At 40.7% G+C, this 18,303-nt stretch overlaps 1 protein-coding gene and 1 long non-coding RNA gene across 21 annotated transcripts in view; one reads left to right on the plus strand and one right to left on the minus strand.

Annotated features, from left to right (window-relative positions):
• The window catches only part of LOC120098149 (uncharacterized), a 62,322-nt gene that overhangs the window by 10,376 nt on the left and 33,643 nt on the right, over positions 1-18,303 (plus strand). For 3 of the 8 annotated variants that reach the window (XR_010059844.1, XR_010059838.1, XR_005496173.2), the window contains 3 exons: positions 648-763; positions 2,069-2,271; positions 8,207-18,245. This is a non-coding gene — a long non-coding RNA (uncharacterized LOC120098149). Of the gene's footprint in view, positions 1-647; positions 764-2,068; positions 2,272-8,206; positions 18,246-18,303 lie in introns of those variants that run through there. The other 5 variants (XR_010059840.1, XR_010059841.1, XR_010059839.1 and 2 more) reach the window with 3 other exon arrangements.
• Positions 63-18,030, minus strand: C18h5orf63 (similar to human chromosome 5 open reading frame 63). 13 transcript variants are annotated; one of them, NM_001131003.2, is made up of 6 exons: positions 17,925-17,952; positions 16,390-16,515; positions 15,958-16,058; positions 4,624-4,741; positions 1,463-1,519; positions 63-885 (listed from the first exon to the last, which is right to left on the minus strand). In NM_001131003.2, exons 4-6 carry the CDS (start codon positions 4,732-4,734, stop codon positions 706-708), a joined length of 348 nt encoding a protein of 115 aa, NP_001124475.1. In that variant the 5' UTR covers positions 4,735-4,741; positions 15,958-16,058; positions 16,390-16,515; positions 17,925-17,952; the 3' UTR covers positions 63-705. The 13 variants fall into 13 exon arrangements, with proteins under 13 accessions (NP_001124475.1, NP_001406619.1, NP_001406620.1 ...); NM_001419690.1 differs by lacking the exon at positions 16,390-16,515; NM_001419691.1 differs by lacking the exon at positions 16,390-16,515 and having other exon boundaries at positions 17,901-17,952.

Genomic DNA, 18,303 nt, shown 5'->3' on the forward strand with positions numbered 1-18,303 from the left:
GTGAATCCATTCTGATGTTTGCTGAATCTGACAAAATATAAATCAGAATACAAAACCACACGTTTAATACTTTATATGATACTTTATGCTTAGATATGTTCAGTTATGATTAAAATGAATTTTTCTAAGATTCAAAAATTTGACAAAGTTACTATTTACAATTAGTTGAGTTAACGGATGATAACTCAATGCTGTCCTCAACATTACAAATCAATCCCATGATGACGTGCAGCTGAGTCTGCTTACACCGTCTGTAGGTTTAAGCCTCTTTTGTCTTTCTGAAGTGAAGCCTTTTTGGCTAGGACAATTATTCTATTCTACTTAACAAAAGTGAACGCTAATTTTAAACAGGTATTATTAAATTCCACTGAAATAGGCTACATGCAGATGTGTTCATTAAAACATCCCTTTCTCAACTATGCACAGCTATTAACAATTCACAATCCACTTTAATGGTGTAAGAGCATTTACTCCATGACGTTGGGTTCCAGGGCTGCTTGGCAGCCGGACTGCAGAGCCTGCTTCCTATCAGGGTACTGTCCCGTGCAGGAGAGGTGCATCCACGGTCGCAAAGGGGAAAGATTGACTCAACAAATAGACTTCTTCATTCCTACAGCTTCCCTCGCTCTACAATGTGTTCTTCTTAGTTCACAGGATGCCTGTAAGGAAACGCCTCATCCGAGGACTTGCATCAATCAGAAGACATCAGTTTGTCTCCAGCACCTGCTGCTCAAGTTTCAGAAGCTGTGTTTCAAGCTTTGAGGTATTTACTCGGTGCTTCATCAGAAACTGGCCATTCAAATGGAAGACGGGGATGTCAAATTTATACCTTTCATACCAAGTAGAATTTTCGGGAAGTGTGATGTCCACCTCCTGTAAAATAAACTAAAACATGGATAGGTTAAAGCACTCCACCTCTCGGATCATGGAGCAATGCTACAGCTGCAGCGATATGCTGAGCCCGACTGTTTGAATGGCTTAAATTTACAAAGCCCGACTGGTTTCATTACACTGGACTCTACATTCTGGTTTTCATAGTTACACCTGCTCCATTCAGCAGCAGGGCTCTGCTCTGTTCCCGATGAAACAAGATGTGTCCCAGCTGGGACGCTGCCTAGAAATCAAGACATAAGCGTCTTAGTGTAAGAATAGTCAAGCTACTATGGTTTGCTAAAGGAAAACTCGTCATGGGAGTTACAGAATAAGATAGAAGCAGCGGGCCCAAAGTGTAAAGTTAGCATGAACAGCCTACCCGATAGTTCACCCTGAATCAGAGCAAGAACCAGTGAGAAAGGAGTCGGGCACTATTCAGGTAATGAGCTCATGGAAATTAGTACTAAGCTCTCTGAGGAATAGAGACAAACGCTAACTGAAAACCATTAAATCTTTTCTTAAGGAAAGGATCCAGGCAGACAGTTTATACAGTAAACGGTATCTATCCCGTCTGTAACGTGGAAATTACCCTGTTTTTATAAGGCTGGAGCACTTCTTTAGCTTCATCACATAGGGGGCATGGGTGCTACAGGAAAAACAAAAGATGTCAAACCCAAAGGCAGGACTTTAGTATAACATCCCTCCTCCCCCATGCCAAAGGAAAGAAACCGACACACATCAGAAGCCTGTTACACTTACTTTTAAAGGATAGTTTTCTATTAGATTAATTATAACCACAGAGTCTCATAAACAGCTGCTATTCCATGATGGTTGGCTCTCTGCATTTTCGGCTGTTGCTTTTACTGTTTGATATCTGTGTGTGTACCTACTGGCATGTGCTTATGTGTGCATATTACAAGCTCCTTGTTTTTCAGTCTCCTATCTACCGAGCTCTGCCTTTTCCTATGTAAGGAGCACTTGGTGGTCTCATACCATTGACCTAAATGGTTTAAGTCTTTTCTGACCAGAGAGTACTGAACTTCATCAGCCTGTTTTTTCTACTCAGTCCAGAGGAATAATTCTATTGGAGAACAGTGAAATAGTGACTGTTCTAGCCATAGAAAGAGAGAGGGAATTTTTTTCCCTCAATTCAGATGAGTGACTGTAGTACTTCACCGTGTTTTCTCTGTTTTAGTATTACAGGTATCCACAGTGGACTAATGTTCTACCTGAGGCATAGGCCTCTCTGCTGTTTGTACTGTTCAACTGCCCTGTGGGAAAGGTGGGGGAGAACACAGATTGGCAGTTATTAAAGGTCTCTTAGTCACTGTGCCTGAGAGTCTAGCCACAGGTTCTCTCCTGTGAGCTGAAAATAGATTCAACATTGCTGCTGCTCAGGTAAAAACTGCTTTTTAATATTTTAGAAAGAGATAAGCTATCATGTAAAAGACAGGCCTTTTCTTCAGCTTAACTCAGAGCATGTTGTGAAATAAAGACTTGGATACTTCTAGATCTTTTTGGCTAGATTCAGCTCATAAATTGCTATTAGTATCAACAATAAACAGACTATGGGTAGTTTGTTACTATAGGGCTAAATTTTCATGCTAAAATTTTCGGAGCATGTCAAAAGGTCAAGCTTAAAAGGAAAACCAAGCAGGACTGTACTAAGGGAAGGCATTTCTTTATAGTTTGTTTTTATGGCAGAGGCAGAAGGGTGTTTTGATCTTAAGAATCAGGTTTGTGGAAGTTTGTACAAATTAATAATGCAAATATGTCAGTGTGTATCTTTGAAGAGATTCATCACACTTTGGAAGGGATAAGTAAGGTCAGGATGGCCTTTCCAAGGACTCTCTGTGGCACTTCTTATTCACTGTGTTCTTGGACTGTGCACTAACGTACACCTTCCCTTTCTTGTAATGAGAATGCTATAGTTTCATTCCATAGGAACTACTTTGGACATGTGGTTAATTCCATCTGTAAGCAAGAAAGGTGGAGCACTTGACACAGGTCAAACCATCAGGGCATCCTATCTCTTTTGCCTATTATTGGCTCAGGGGTGTGCCAATCAAGAAGAGCCGATATGAAGATGGATTTAATCCAGAAGATACAACGCTGAAGCTACTAATAACCTCCTTTTCTGAATCAAGCACCCCCTGGAACCAGAGAGCAAAACTACACAGAAAATCTCTTGCTTTAAACTCAGTCTGGAAAGTGCACTCCACTACTTGTCATAGAAAAAAGACAAACTCTTGACTTTTCTACTTCTTTCTTTGGATGCCTGTTACTCATATCTTACTATATACTTGGCAGGGTTAGAGATACATACTAAGAATGAATGGGAGGTTGGACTTTTGTTTGCTTGATTATTTTCTGGAAATGTTCTTGGCTATTTCATCTCCTCTTGGAACCAAAAGAGTGGATGGCAGTCACAGGCCAAGTAAGTACAGCTAACTTCATGGGGCTGTTATCTCAGATAAGGGAATATTTTTGGTTCTATAATTTCCAATAGTACAATGTATATTGATGATATAAAAAGAAATTTAGATGAAAACACTATTATTTCTCAACAAGAAGTTCCTTTTTTAAAAATTAGTTTAACTTCACACTTGGAGCTGGGGCCTTCAGATAAGGTCTTGCTATGTAGCCCTGGCTGGCTTGATGTGGCCTAGACTGGTATTGAACATGTAACAATCCTCCTGCCTCACTCTGACTGCTGGAGGACACAGGTGTCCATCACAACTGGCAGGATTTAAATGATTGAATGACTAAAATCTAAAAAATTTTCAAAAAAGACTTTTTGTTTGAATTGCTGTGTCAAAAACGTAACTTCTGCTTCTTGTTCCTTCTCCATGTTCTTCTTCATGTTCATTTTTGATTATAAATATCACAAATTGATGTTAATTAGCAAAAACAGATATTACTGATGCTTATGCTCCAAAACTGCAGGTGAGAACTCTTAAAAAACTTAAGCCCAGCCTGGAAAGAGATGGTTCAGTGATTAAAGCGCTTGCAGTGCAAGCTTGGGGAGTGGGGATCAGGCCCTTAGGATCCCGGTAAATGCTTGTGGTTGTGGTGGCTTGCGAGAAGTCCAGGGCTTGTAAGGCAGAGTCAACTGAGAGACCTTGCTTCAGTGAATAAGGTGGAGAAATACTGAGGGAAGATTCCTGATAACAACCTCAGGCCGCTATGTGCACCTGCGCGCGCGTGCGCGCGCACACACACACACACACACACACACACACACACACACAGCTTAACAGTAGTGCCAGAGATAAGAAAACAAGTACAATCAGTCTTCATTATTCATTCTTATTTGGACTTTGCTTATGTGATAGTTTGCAACCCCCTCCCCCCAAACAATACTGGAACCATTTTTACAGACAGACAGACATGAACATGCTTATGCACAAAGCTACAAAAAGTTTGAGTTGCAAGTTGACCTTACATTTCTAAAGTAAGGACCGATGAAGAAATGCTTGCCCCCTTATTTAAGTGCCCATAGTGTAAACATAAGTTAGTGTTCTCATAAATACTTCCATGGGTGCTGCTTCTCATGGATATACACAACCTTCTCACCCAACAATGACAATACTTTATTTATTTATTTATTTATTTATTTATTTACTTTTTGGAGCTGGGGACCAAACCCAGAGCCTTGTACTTGCTAGCCAAGCGCTCTACCGCTGAGCTAAATCCCCAACCCTGACAATACTTTATTTTTAAGTTGTAATTTTGCTTTTCCATCAGTACCTTTGTGAATAAGGTCAGCACAGGCAGAGCCGTGTTAGAGGCAGAGAGATTTCTCAAGAGTCCAAAGGAGGATCTGGCAATCTGCAGGCTATTTCCTTGAAACCAGAGCATTTTAATTCTGCCAAAAGAAAAATAAACCAATAAACTTAGTGCAACATTGGCTCTGCTCTTTAGAATACAAGCAAGTAACTTGCAAGCTTGTGATTGAATCTGAAAGTTTCAGAATTGTATCTCGGAGTCCAGAAGTTTCAGATAGGCCCAGATGTTTGGCACGTGTCCATAATAAATTCACTGTACTCCAAGCAAAACAGAATTTAGAATTAAGAAGCAAAACAAAACAAAAAAACCCCAACAACAATAAAAAAAACCAAACCCTATTAGATTTGTACCTAATCACTTGGTTTCTGGAAGCAAATTTCATGAGTTTGTTAATTTGATATGACATTTACTTCCAGCTGCAGATGGTAGCATCCTGATGACTCCTTCTTATCAGTGGAGGGGTCCTGTGATGGCTTAGTCCAAGGATGGTTGGTTCACTCTTACAGCAAGCATCCAGACCACCCAGCCCTTCCACAGTAAAAGAAGTAGCAAGTAAATGGTGCACCCGAAAGAGCAAGCCACCTCCAAGGAGATCTCCGTCCTATACTGAGAGAGAGAGAGAGAGAGAGAGAGAGAGAGAGAGAGAGAGAGAGAGAGAGGCACAAAGCTGCAGGTAGAGAAACTAAGAGAGAATTGGTCTGAGTTAACTTGTCAGGAAAAAAGTCTGCTGACTTAAGAAGTGTTTTAAAGTAGAGTGCCATGATTTTCAAAAGCTTCATACACAAACACACTGGTGTTTTTATTGTAGAGATTCCAGAAGAAGTTTAATAGCGGCATGTCAAACATTGGGCTTTGAAGCTCCCTCATTCTGCCACTTTGACACCCTATTATTCCTAGTTATTCCACAGCTTCGGCTTCGGAGCTTAATCTATAAATGTTACAATTTCGCTTCTAAAACACACATGTATAGCTCTATCTTTCCCACTTACCACTATTTCCAAGATGAACTTCCCTGGGATCATATTTCTTAATTTCACTTTACCTCTCCAACTCTAGCTTGTGACAAGTGACGAGTGACAGCTGTGACAACTCTCTGTCTAATCCTTGAACACCCAGAGCTCTTTCCCACCAGTAGCACGGCACTTGCTCTCTTTCTCCATAGGAAGTATACATAGTTTCTCCTTATTCTGCCCTAGGACTCAAATCACCTCCTTGAAAAGTCTACTGATCACCTCACCAATGCTGGCCAGCCTATAACTCCCCATCCTCATATTCGTAATATTTTTGTGAATCAACCTAATGCATAATTTTATTATATGTGTTTCCATTTTAGGATGTCCCTTACTACTTACAATTTATGTCCCTTCTACTACAGTAGAGCTCTATAAGAACAGGTATTGGTCACACCAGTATTCCTCAGCACACACAATCAATGTGCACATAATAGGTACTTAAATATTTGCTTGAGGGCTGAAATACTAGAGTGAGCTTTTCCCTCCTACTGTAATCTCTCCTCTGCTCAATTACGCAGTGTGGACAGAAGTCATTCTTTAGGCTTCCCTCTAAACTAAAGGTTACTGCTCTTCAGGGTGCCTATTGACTCTGGACTGAAGCACTGCAGTTGGTACTGCCACCACTTCAAATCTCCTGTGCCCTACTTCACAGAGCAGAGGATGACTTTATTACGTTCTACTCTCCCTGGCTACTAGGCCTCTCAGTGCAAATTAGCCTTAAACTTATTTCAGAACAAACGATAGGGCTTTAGAAAAGACTACCAACCCATATCAGACTACAATAAAGACCATAGGACAAAAAGCTCAGCCACTGGTCCATGAAAGCAATGATCTTTCCTTTACTCATGAGCCCCTGCCCTTCCACTTCTACCCAGATTTCCCTGCTAACTAACAGACCTGCAGGAATCTGCTATTTAGAATCACTTTGGAGAGTGAATGTAAGCAATGCCACTATGTTCTACGAGACTCTCAACTAAGTGTTAAGTCTTAGCATCCACATTTTCTATGAATTCGGTGAATGCAGTTGAAAATACAGTTTTGACTACACAGGACATAAATCAGGGGGGAACTGCATGTTAAAGGTAAAGATTTGATCTATTAGCCCATTTCTAAGCACTGGCAATTGACCTGGTGTTTAATGGGTAGGTAGACATTTCTGAATCATTAGATTTGGAAGGACTCTGTGGTACCAGTGGCACTTTCTTGTAGAATAACACGGTATTAAAGAAATTGTACTATATGGAGGAGCTGTAAATGAAAAAAAAATGGCTTTATAAATGGTGGATATATGTCCTTGGGTAGGAAGTATGCAGCCTTCTATGGCAGTGCACCAAGACTGTAGCCTGCTTTGTGAACTGCAGCTACTTGCTTTTGGTGAAGGGAAAGAAGATTTATTGATGTTTGGCTGGCAAGGAAAGGAAAACTTATTACTAGCTGACTTGAGACAGAGGTGTTAAGGCTTTAAAAAAAATTCACATCCACAATGGAAACCAGCTTTAGTATTTCCAAAATGACAAAACACAGCATGTGGTCTTGGCTACAGCCAAGACAAATAAAGCCTGTCATAGTAAACAGAGCTGCCTGCATTCCAGATTGGGGGGAATATTGTTCGATAACCAGAGAGGCAGGCTGGGTCTTCAGAGATGCTGCAGCCACTCAGCTTACCACTACCGCTGTTCTTGCCTCTCCACTGCTACTTTCTCACGCACTTTTAATGACTTAAACCTGGCATGTTTATTTCCCGAGCAAGGCATCAAGGCTGTGCAGTTTTATGACCTGCATATTTTTAGTGGCCTATGGTGTATGCATTTTTACTATATTGTTCAATTAACTTATTTCTTTCATAGTAGTGTATTATAAATTTATATTAGAGTCTGATGTAAAGAAAAGGCTCCTTATTCTTTACTTAGATATTAAACCTAAAATTTCTTAATTCTTGAAGTTCACTTATGGCTGTAAAAATTAAATGAAAAAATGATACACTCCAATGGGAACACTTTAAAGCTCTTCTGAGATCATTTTACTAACTCTGTAAACCCCAATGCCATTGCTGTCAAAGTCACATTCACCAAATTATGCCTTCTTGAAGTAAAATCTTTATATGGGCTACTCTATCAATGTGACATTTTCATTAGTTCGATTATTTTTGAACCATATCTTAGTACTATAAAAAAAATTCTGAACAGTGGCCTCTGCCTATTATCTCCTAATTGTGAGTTGACAAAACTTCCTCCCCAATTCTCTGTACTGAAAGTGAACCTAGAGACTCACAAATGCTGGGCAAAAGCTAATTTAAGAGTTTCACTAAATAGTTCGGACTGGCCGTCCACTCACTCTGTAGTCCAGGCTGGCCTTGGACCTGCACTCCTCCTGTCCTGGCCTTCTGAGCAGCTGAGATTAAAAACTTGTATAGTTAGCCCTTACTGACAGCATTGTTTTAAAATTATGTCACGTTAGTCATGAAATAAGTGTTCCTATTGTACAGACAGACAGTTTTATCCTTTGTATTTTGTTATGTGTCTCTGTGACAGGAACACAAAGAACTGAGCTCATAATATCAAAGAAGCACAATTGGGTCACCTTTGTCACAGACTGGAAGAAAGTAAAAAAAAAAAAAAGCATAAAACTGGATTTAGAATGTGCTTAGAGAAAATTCTGAAGCCTAACAATAAAGATGGTGACTCCTGCTGTTTCAAGTCCAGTGCTACTCAGAGGCTCGGATCCCCTAAAAGAGAAAGGGAAACTGGCCTTGCAACACTACTGAGGCAGACTTCATTGGTCTTCATGGCAGAATCAAATACAACAAGGGGGAGGACTAATCGAACCAATTCAGCCTTCCTTGAAGCAAGAGAGAGAAGAAACTTAACCTTCTAGCATTTTCCTGAGAAGCACTGAAGGGCACACCATGAAAGCACCTGATTATAGTACAGGAAGATGCTATGGTTGTTTGAGCCTTTATTAAGGATTATTCATTTCAGCATGACGAACGGCACAGGTTATGGCTGCACATCACTTAGGTAGGGCTCCTGGATCTTTCAAACACGGTATGTATCTGATTAGGGAAACAACATTGTTCTCGCTTGGGTAGAGAAACTGACCTTCACTGACCAGAATTTTATTCATACAAAGAGTCCTCTGGCACACCAAAGCTCCAAGCTCACATAATCATTCATCAGCAAGCTGCAGTGTTAGTTCATGTGCAAAATCAAGAACTCTATATAAGCCTAGGTACCGCCTTGGTTATTAACAGATAATGTTGGAGCTTCTGCACAAGACTATAATGTAAATTTAATGCTGAGCTGACATTAACCAAATACTATTATCATATCTCTTGCTGAACCTATGTTCTCTAAAGAGAGCTAGCTCAAGGCTTCCGTTTACTCATTTGTGCCATGTGAGAAGTTAAATGCTCCACTTCACGTGCATTACCATCTAGGTATAGCATTTCTATTTTTACCCAAATGAAAAGAAACACACACCTCTTTTTGGGAACAAGCCCCCCATTTTAGGATACTGAAAGTTATATAATCAGATGAGGCTGCTGAGGTGATGACTCAGGTCACTGGGTTCTGCCTAACCTAGGGACATAGGGATAAATGATGCCCCCTGGCACTCCTCTTTGAGTTTGCAACCTGCTGTATGTGAACCGCACTCCCTTCTGAATAAATCGGAATCTAACTTAATCTTGGGTACAAGAACAGGAGAGCTATGGCAGGGCACTTGTGCAGCTGATGTGACGAGGAAAGGCACCACGGTATGGACAGGGACGAAACCTAAACTTCTCAGTAAGCAGGTACTCAGAGGCATCAATTCCGAGGGGGGCAGGAAGTGAGGCCTCAATCTACTATGAAGGTGGACTCTCAGGTGCTGTTTCAGTCCTTCAGCCCCACAGCTACGGCACCTGCCTGGGAACAGGCAGGACGCTATGGCAAGGATCCTGCTACCTACTTGTGGGCTGCTATACACAACACACTGCTCAGTTTCACTCTAACTACGCGGTTTCCAGTGAGTTTGGGGACTTCATCTTTGATATGGTTGTGCCATGTGAACAATACACATTCACTCAAGGCTTCCTTGGCTCCCCTCAGACCATGGAAGAGAGATCCAGATAGCTCTGTTTCAAGTCCTTTGGTACCACGTTCAGTTGCATTTACACATAATCAGTCTGCAAGAACATTTTGAAAATGTCCTTTGACTGTTTGAAGTTCAGAACTTGTCTATACAGTAAGTTGCAACTTTATTAAAATAATAATTTACATACCTACCATTTAATACATGAACATCCCTTCTAATTCTCAGTAAAATGAAGCCATTATATTTTCCTTCATCTATCCTGGTGGTTGGTTTATTTCTTTCCAAATAAAGCTCACATCAACTTCATACACGATATACAAGCATAAAGAATTCTAGATGGAGTTATGGATTCAGAAGGGTGATTATTAATTGAGGTAAAAGTTATATCATGCTTTATAGTATTAGCAAACTAATGACCATTTACTCATTTGTTCCACAGTGATGAGGAAATAAACAGTTCAAAGCAATTAAGAGATGATCCTCATTGATGAAGAGCTAAAAGTATTGTCAGAATATTAACATGCACAGACAGGTAAACAAGGAAGACAGGAGGTATAACAACAGGGGCATAGCAAATGCTTCAAGAGAAAGGGAAGGATGAGTACCATGGGCTAAAGTGGGGGATAGTGTCACAAAAGGATTTTAAATCACTTAGTGTTTATGGACATGTAAACAAAATAGGAAGCACTCCAAATTTTGGGTTGAATACTTGACACAAATTTTGGGGAAAATGTGAATTGAGCAAAGAGATGAAGACTAGTGGAAATAAGCGGGGAAGTTCCACGATGGGACTTCAGAGAACTTTTAATAGTTGTCAAGCCAAGTGTGATTTGTCATGTACATCTTCGAAACCACTGATAGGTTTGAATGATTTATTTCCAATATTTTGGAAGATTAACTTGTTAGTAGTTAGAGCATCATTGAGACTCAAGTGGGCAGTGACATATATAGGTTTGGTACTCATGTGAATAGCCAGAGCTAGTGATAAAAATTAGTTTTTGTTGGTGTAAAGATTGTATCTGCAGCTATGTAACTAGAGATGATCTCAGGACAGAAAAGGAGGGCTCAACATAGATCTTTGCAGCAATGCAACTTGTAGTGATTGGGTAGAGAGAAGCCAGGACAAGCAGCACAACCACAGGAAAGAGGAAAGCCAGAAAGTATGTCACCACAGAGGCGGGGGTGGGGGGTAGGGAGGGTTCCAGAATGAGGGAGCAGTCCACCACCCAGCAGTGATGTGGGCTTGTCTAGAATGGGACAGTGAAACACCACACAAACCGGAAGCTATGTGTCTAACGCTGCTCCAAAGGCACTAACCCTATAACTAATGTGCTACTGAACCACAAGCATGACTGGTTCCTGCCTAACTGAACAAGTTAAACGATATTTTGGGTCTGGACAGAGATAGCTGATGGGAGGAAAAGAGTGGAGATTAAAGTTGACTATCTTAAAGTGACTACTTAAAGGGGACAGTACATTTAAAAAGCTGTATAAGTCAAAACAATATAGCATCAAAGCTTAATTATTGGTTATGAAATAATTCTAAGAGGCATTTTATAAATAATGACTTTTTTCCCTGAAACTTTGTTTTTATTGCCCCAGCAGAAGACTTTAACATCCTTAGCAACAGGTGTTTCAGAAGTGAGAAACTGCAGGACTGAAAAAATACTTCAGATACAGCTGAACATTTTTCAGACTGTGAACACTACTTATAAGACTGGACAGCAAACACCTTGACATGAGGTCATGGCTTAATTCACTCAGAAACTTTCAGAAAATTACAAACCAGGACACCCAATCTGACCTTTTCAAAAATAATTTTTTTATTTACAGGTTTTAAACAAAGGACAATCCCCTTCTAGTGGCCCTTTCTCTGCTGTTCTCATTTTATGGGTAGAAAAAGTAGTCATTACTATAATGTTAATGATTTCCTCAAGCTGTGTCTATCAGAACAGAAGCCCACTAAGGAAAGTGTTAAGTTGACATTATTAATCACCTTATCAAGTAGATCTGAATAAATTTGCTGGAGAGATCAAAATACTTTTAAATAAACACAGTTTACACTCAATATATCAATCAGGGAAATTAAGCATAAGCAGGATAATTGCTCATTTACAGCTATGACTCTGTCTTCATGTAGAGTTTACATAAGGATGCTGTGTTTGAGGTCAATGCTAGCAGCAAACCACTGAAGTGAGAACAGGACCCCTTGGGGGAATTAGAGGAAGGACTGAAAAAGTTGAAGGAGTTTGCAACCCCATAAGAACAACAATGCCAACCAACCAGAGCTTCCAGGGACTAAACCACTACCCAAAGACTATACATGGATTGACCCAGGGCTCCAACTGCATAGGTAGCAGAGAATAGCCTTGTTGGGGCACCAGTGGAAGGGGAAGCCCCTTGGTCCTGCCAAGGTTGGGCCCCCCAGTGCAGGGAATATGGGGGCGGCAGTGTAAGGGGGATGTGTGGGGGGAATACTCATATGGGGGAGGGGGAGTGGGAGTGGGAGGGGAAGGGGGAGGGGAGGGAATGGGGGCTTATGGACAGGAAACCGGGAAGGGGAATAACATTTGAAATGTAAGTAAAGAAATATATCTAATAATTTTTTTTTAAAAAAGGAATGCTGTGTTTGAATTCCCTGGATTTTTTTTAACTTTAATATATATATACATATTTATTTATTTATTCATTCATTCATTCATTCATTCATTCATTCATTTATTGGTGAGGATTTCACAAAGATAGATCCCAAAGAGAAATACAACTGCCACTAACATGTTCTAAGGCACAGGAAAACTCATCTCTTTGAGCCTTAGTTTTGCCAACTGTGAAATGGAAATTCTACTACTTGTCTTGACCTCTCATTTTCCAGAGACTCAAGAGAAGCATGTTCACAGGTTTTTGGTCTCAAATGTCCTTGTGATCCAAGAAAGAGCAATCCCACTGTGAAGCAAGCAGGGGACTGGTCCATGCCTGTACAGGGCTTTGAACAAATTCCTATCTTTGGAAGCTGACAATCCGCTGCCCTTTGGAGAGGCCCAGAATTCCTTGTGAATCCATGCACGGTGTAACTACACTTGCTTACTGTCAATCGTTTCCTCTCTCTTTACTCAACTCGGAAGCAGTGGTTTCTGAAACCACCGCACTGGGAAGTGGGAGCTGACCCCAGATGGTCTGGCACTCAGCTGGGAACTGTTTAATCACAGGAGTTAAACATACTATTAGACATACTTAAAATGTTATGTTAAATGACATGAATAGCCTATTCATCTCGGCATTCTTCCTCTCATGCAGAAGCACCGCTGCCTTTGCCGTGACCTGTGGTAAGTGCAGGCAAGTGTTTTAGAATCTTTAGAACTTATCAGTCACTCCTTCCAGATCATTACTTCAGAGGAGTCTACTTCAGAATGGGACTGGTGCATGTGACAGTGTCAAGAAAAGGTTTCTAAGAAAACATCTAGCTAAGAAAACAAAACCAACGCTAATCAAGAAAAGTCATGCACTCCACAGAATGTGCCCCATAGTGTCTAGGAGTAGTCCAGAGGGACTTCTGGACCAATTATCACAATGGGGTTTGCACGTGCTGACTTCCTCCTTCTAGTCTCCATCCCAAAGATGCTGAACCAGCAACTGGCCTAGAGCCAGAGCAGCACAGTCCAATTCAGAGTGTGTAACAATGTTCAGTTCAGTTATGACATAATGGCTGCAAACCCATTTCTGAAAGCACAAAAACCTAAATAATGTGGTTAGCTTATATTGGACAGAAGGGTTTAACAGAGTTTAAAAACCAATTTGAAAATTCCATCCTCCCATAAAGATAACATTAAGACTGAGGGCAAAACCATCCAGTTCAAGGAATGGGAACAAAGTGCATAAAGAATTATGCAGACTCTTTCTGACATTTATCCTCCTTACCCAACATGACCTTGTTCCTCTGATATTTAATACTGACTCGGAAAGAAGACAGTTTCATTAAAACATTTTAGTCACATTACGCTAACATAGTAATATCAGTTTCATTGCTAAAAACAAGTTTGCAATTCAAAATGTCTTCCATTTGTCACTAATATTCTATTCATTTCCAATTTATCTGACCACACAAGACCTGCAAGGTATTTTGTTGCAAATCCAATAATTCATTAGTCTTTCACTATCGCTGTCATAAGCCTGCCTGTACAACAAAGGGTCTAATTTGAACACTGAGCACTGTCCACTTTAGGCCCTGGCCTGAGCTGTGGAAGATTCTATACTCTTCTGAGTCTTCTTCTGTTCTTCCACAACTACTAGTAGAATATTTTGATACCTTGGAACTGAAAAGGGGCCTTAGATAAGGAAACCATGCTTAATTATTTTGTACAATATTTTGTTTATTCCTATTTTTTCCTTAAACAAGGGCATATGCTTATATGTTTTGTTTCAGGCTATTTTAAGGTTCATAAGAAAAAAGGAGTAAGTTTCAGACAGAAAATTCCTAGTATAAAAAAAGGTTCTAATCTTTAAGTCTAACAAGATTCCCATTAGTTTCTATTTTAACATGAAGACCTTTCTCCATGTGTATATTTCAGATGGCCTCAGCTGACTTTCTATAAAGTAATATAATAGTTTCTTTCTCCTAGCTTACCAAAAACATATATATTAAGAGGAAAAAAAATAACTCAATGTCATGTCCTTCTCTCCTGACTGAACTAAAATCCATTTTCCTATTATTTTGTTATTTATATGAGAAAGTACTGGAACAATCAGAGGAAGTTTATGTTTATAGCTGTAACACTCTGGCTTTAGATGCAGTCAAGTTCATAGACTGCAGCAGTATGTAGCCCTTCACTCTGTGTGTGTGTGTGTGTGTGTGTGTGTGTGTGTGTGTGTGTGTGTAATACAATAATACAATAAATGTAATTTATATATAAGCTCTGAACTTTGAACTCCATCACAATGTTGTAAAAGAAAGAAAAGAAAAAACAAACACAAAAAACTAACTGTGAATTTTCTTTCTTTTTTTTTTTTTTCGAGCAATTTAGTTTAGATCAGTAACATGACAGGTCCTTGAGACAGGATCTTGAGATAGGATCAAACTAAGATGCTGGTGGCCTGGTAAGTTAGTAATCAGGTTACCTTTGTAACTAATTCTTCAAATATTTGTGGAACAGATATTTGGGTGAAGCACGGTAAGTCTGGAAGGAGTGTAGACATAAAGAGCTGCTGGGCCCAGCAGCCTGCGTATCCCACTCGACAAATGCTCTACAACTTCCCAGGTAGATCTGCTTAGGGGGCAGTTTGGCGACACTCTGTGGATGTCCAACTAAGCCCTTCCCTGGTTCAAGCTGCCAGTGAACACATTACTTCTAACCACAGTCCCTGGAAGGTGACTTTTGTTCTTATTCTTTTCTCTCTGCTGCTTTCCCAGAGATGTTTTCATGTTCTCTGCAGGTAGACTTCCCCTGAGGGACACTGCCTTTTCGTGTCCATGGCGTGAACTGAGTGTATACAGTGAGTCAGGTACTAGAAACATAAAAGTGATTATGACACTGTCCCTGCCCTTAGGGAACTTGGGGCAGAGGGAAGATTCACAACACAACGGCACAGTGAGGAAGACTAAGAGGTAAAGTAGCCACTACTGCTGATGCTATGATGTTATGTGCTGGATACGTTGAGCAGGTTCAAGTGTCAGAAGCTCCACCTCCAATATGGCAATGGTGAGGTAACAGAACCTTTAAGAAGTAGAGCCTAGAAGATATCTGATCATGGGAAACTATGGCAAATAAAAGGGAAGGGGAGTTAATATTGCTTCTTTCTGAACATGGTAAGTTCCCTTCCTAGTTTCCTAGTGTGATGGCCATAGCCAGGGGACCCTTGCCAAGACTTTTGCATCCATGTATTGACATTTTGCAGCGTCTAGAATCATGAGCTGAAGACTGATACTTTCTAAATACAGCAGATATTTTAAATTCTGCTTACATCTCTGGGAAGTTAGCTCTTGAATAAGAAATAGAATGAAAAGAGAGTCCAGTCTTTGTGCTTCCTGATCCCAGTGCCTACCAGCACAGGAATAGGGTTCGGGAGGTACAATCATATACCTATGTGAATTAGCCACAGATTTTCATTTTACATATTTTCCCCGAATAACTTTTTTCCTGGAACTTGCTAGCTATACAAAGGGAAGAGATAATAGAAGCTCATTCAGTCCTGCTACTTGTAGAGCCACACGTACCTGATCCAGAGGGTATCCCCCTTCGAAATAATTGCGAACAGGAATAAAATTTCATTCAGGAACTATTCCATCTGGCTTTTGGTTTCCTCTGATGTATATCCCTTGAATAAAACAGTGCAAAAAAAACCCCCTAGATTTTCAATAAGAAACATAAAACTCCTCACCACTTCACACCACATCACCTCAATGTCTTACTGTGTTTGAAATCCCAAGTACAAGCACTTGTAACTAAATATATTGGTCAGCTAGAATATATACAAGATATGAAATACAAAAACTTTAATTAAAACAAACTTATTTGACGGGATCTCTCCACAGTGCCTCTGGGTACAGTGTTCCTGTGAGTACAATACAGCCAACCAATTGGAACAAAATAGCAACACAGCCCAATAAATTCTCCAAGTTGGAAAAATATTCATTTGTATTACTTACCTGCCAATAGTCTGTCTAAATAAAACTACAGAGCTGCATATTCCTCTAGCAAGAGACAAACATTATTGATCCTTTTCTGGCAGGTAGCGTCAAGTGGTCCAGAGCAAACAAAGAATATTTGGGGGCCTGTTTAAAGTAACCCAGAGATTTTAATTTCACAACTGGGCCTTTCTGGTCCCAGGCAATTCCTCAGTAAAGCAGGACCCAGGATTAGGTTTCAACATCTCGCATAGAACCATGATTAGTTCTGCTTTATCCCAGAGAAACAATAACTCAGCATTTTCCAAGACAGACTTGTTCCCATGCCTCTGCTGCTGCTGGTTGTTTGTTGAAACAAGGTCTTACTGTCTTGAGGGCTGGTCCAGACTTGAGATCTGTCAGCCTAAACCACAGGGTTGGGACTAGAGGCAAATACCACCACCTTGCTGTTTCTCTTGCATTTTATTCTCTGCCTTTTACCCATGATACACCTCATGCATATACTTCTAAATATTTATAGAGAACATCATGTGCATTTTAAAGCTATTCCACAAAATATTAATAAATGAGATGGTTGTGGCCTCTAAGAGCCATCTCAACTCCTTCAGTGTCCAACCAAGACAGCTGGAGGGAGTGACTGGTTAACCAATGTTACAGGAGCCCATCTTAGGTTGAGCAATGTACTACTAGTGTTGGAATATAACATAGTCTAAGCTGCATCGATATTTAAGAAACTGAGAATCTTTGGGTCACGCTAGACCTCACAGAGTTTTGGTTTGTTTTTTTAAAGAGCACTAAAAGAGTTTTATATAAACATGATTAATAAGAATAAGGGTAAAGATAGGAAAAAAATCCACTTAAAGAGAGCCTTAGACACAATTGGATACATATTCACATTAGTGGCAACTCTCAGAGGCTTTTCTACTTTTGGTCTTACTAAAAATTGTATAAGTTGGTGTTTGTCAGGGGTGAGTGACATGGCTAAGTACTTGTTGGGAACTGTGAAGTCTGATTTATTCTTTTATTGTCCACATGCCCAGAGGGCCGCTTCTACCCAATAAAGCAAAGATGGGGTCCAGACAGCGGGGTCCGGAGGGGCTCAGCACTCACAATGTTCCCTCATGCACTTTTCAACCTTTTCACCCCAATTAAAGGTCAACATGGCTGCTCAAAACCACTTATTTAAAAAGGCAGTCAACTCAGCAGGCTGTCAAGTGTGATATTGCCACTTCATAGAATTCAATTAAACCCGGGACCAGGGCATCTGTGAATCACTGGAAGAAGCATGAGTTAAGACATTTTCTGCTTTCTTCGAGAAGCTGTATTTTTCCCTTCTGTCATTTATTCAGTTCCCAGAGTGCCACCACAGGCGCGCGTTTACAATCTCCCCCCAGTGGCTCAGGGATTTATAGCTCCCGGCTTAATTAAATCCCCGCTAACTGCAATGGAAGTCTACATCGGCGCCGCACTGCGGAGGGCTCGCGGCCTTTTCCGGCGGGACGAGCTAACACCCGGGCACTTGGAGTGCTCACCGTAGCGCCGGCGCCATTACCCACCTCAGCCTCAGGCAGTCAAGCCGCCGCTTCCGCCCGCCGCACTTCCGCTGCGCGCCGCACTTCCGGCCCACGGGCGCCGCCCTGCCTCTTGGGCTCCTTCCTCCTGTGTCGTCCTCTCTCTCGTGGGCCTGTTGCTCCTGAGTCATAGTACGTGAAGAGAAAGCCCAGTTAAAATGTATTGAAAAGAAAGAAAAGAGAAAATGAAAAAGGAAAGAAGGGAAGGAGGGAAGAAATAGAGAAGAGGCTCTGTGTGTTTAGGAAACAGCATTTTGAGACTGGCCATTTTAACCATTCCTGATATGTGTTCATTCATTTATTAAGGTAGCCATTTACTGACTTCCTTCTCCTTTGGGTTGGAGCCGATCTGGGTTATAAGGAA

Source organism: Rattus norvegicus, chromosome 18 (assembly GCF_036323735.1).
Source record: "Rattus norvegicus strain BN/NHsdMcwi chromosome 18, GRCr8, whole genome shotgun sequence".
NCBI classification, from domain to species: Eukaryota; Metazoa; Chordata; class Mammalia; order Rodentia; family Muridae; genus Rattus; species Rattus norvegicus.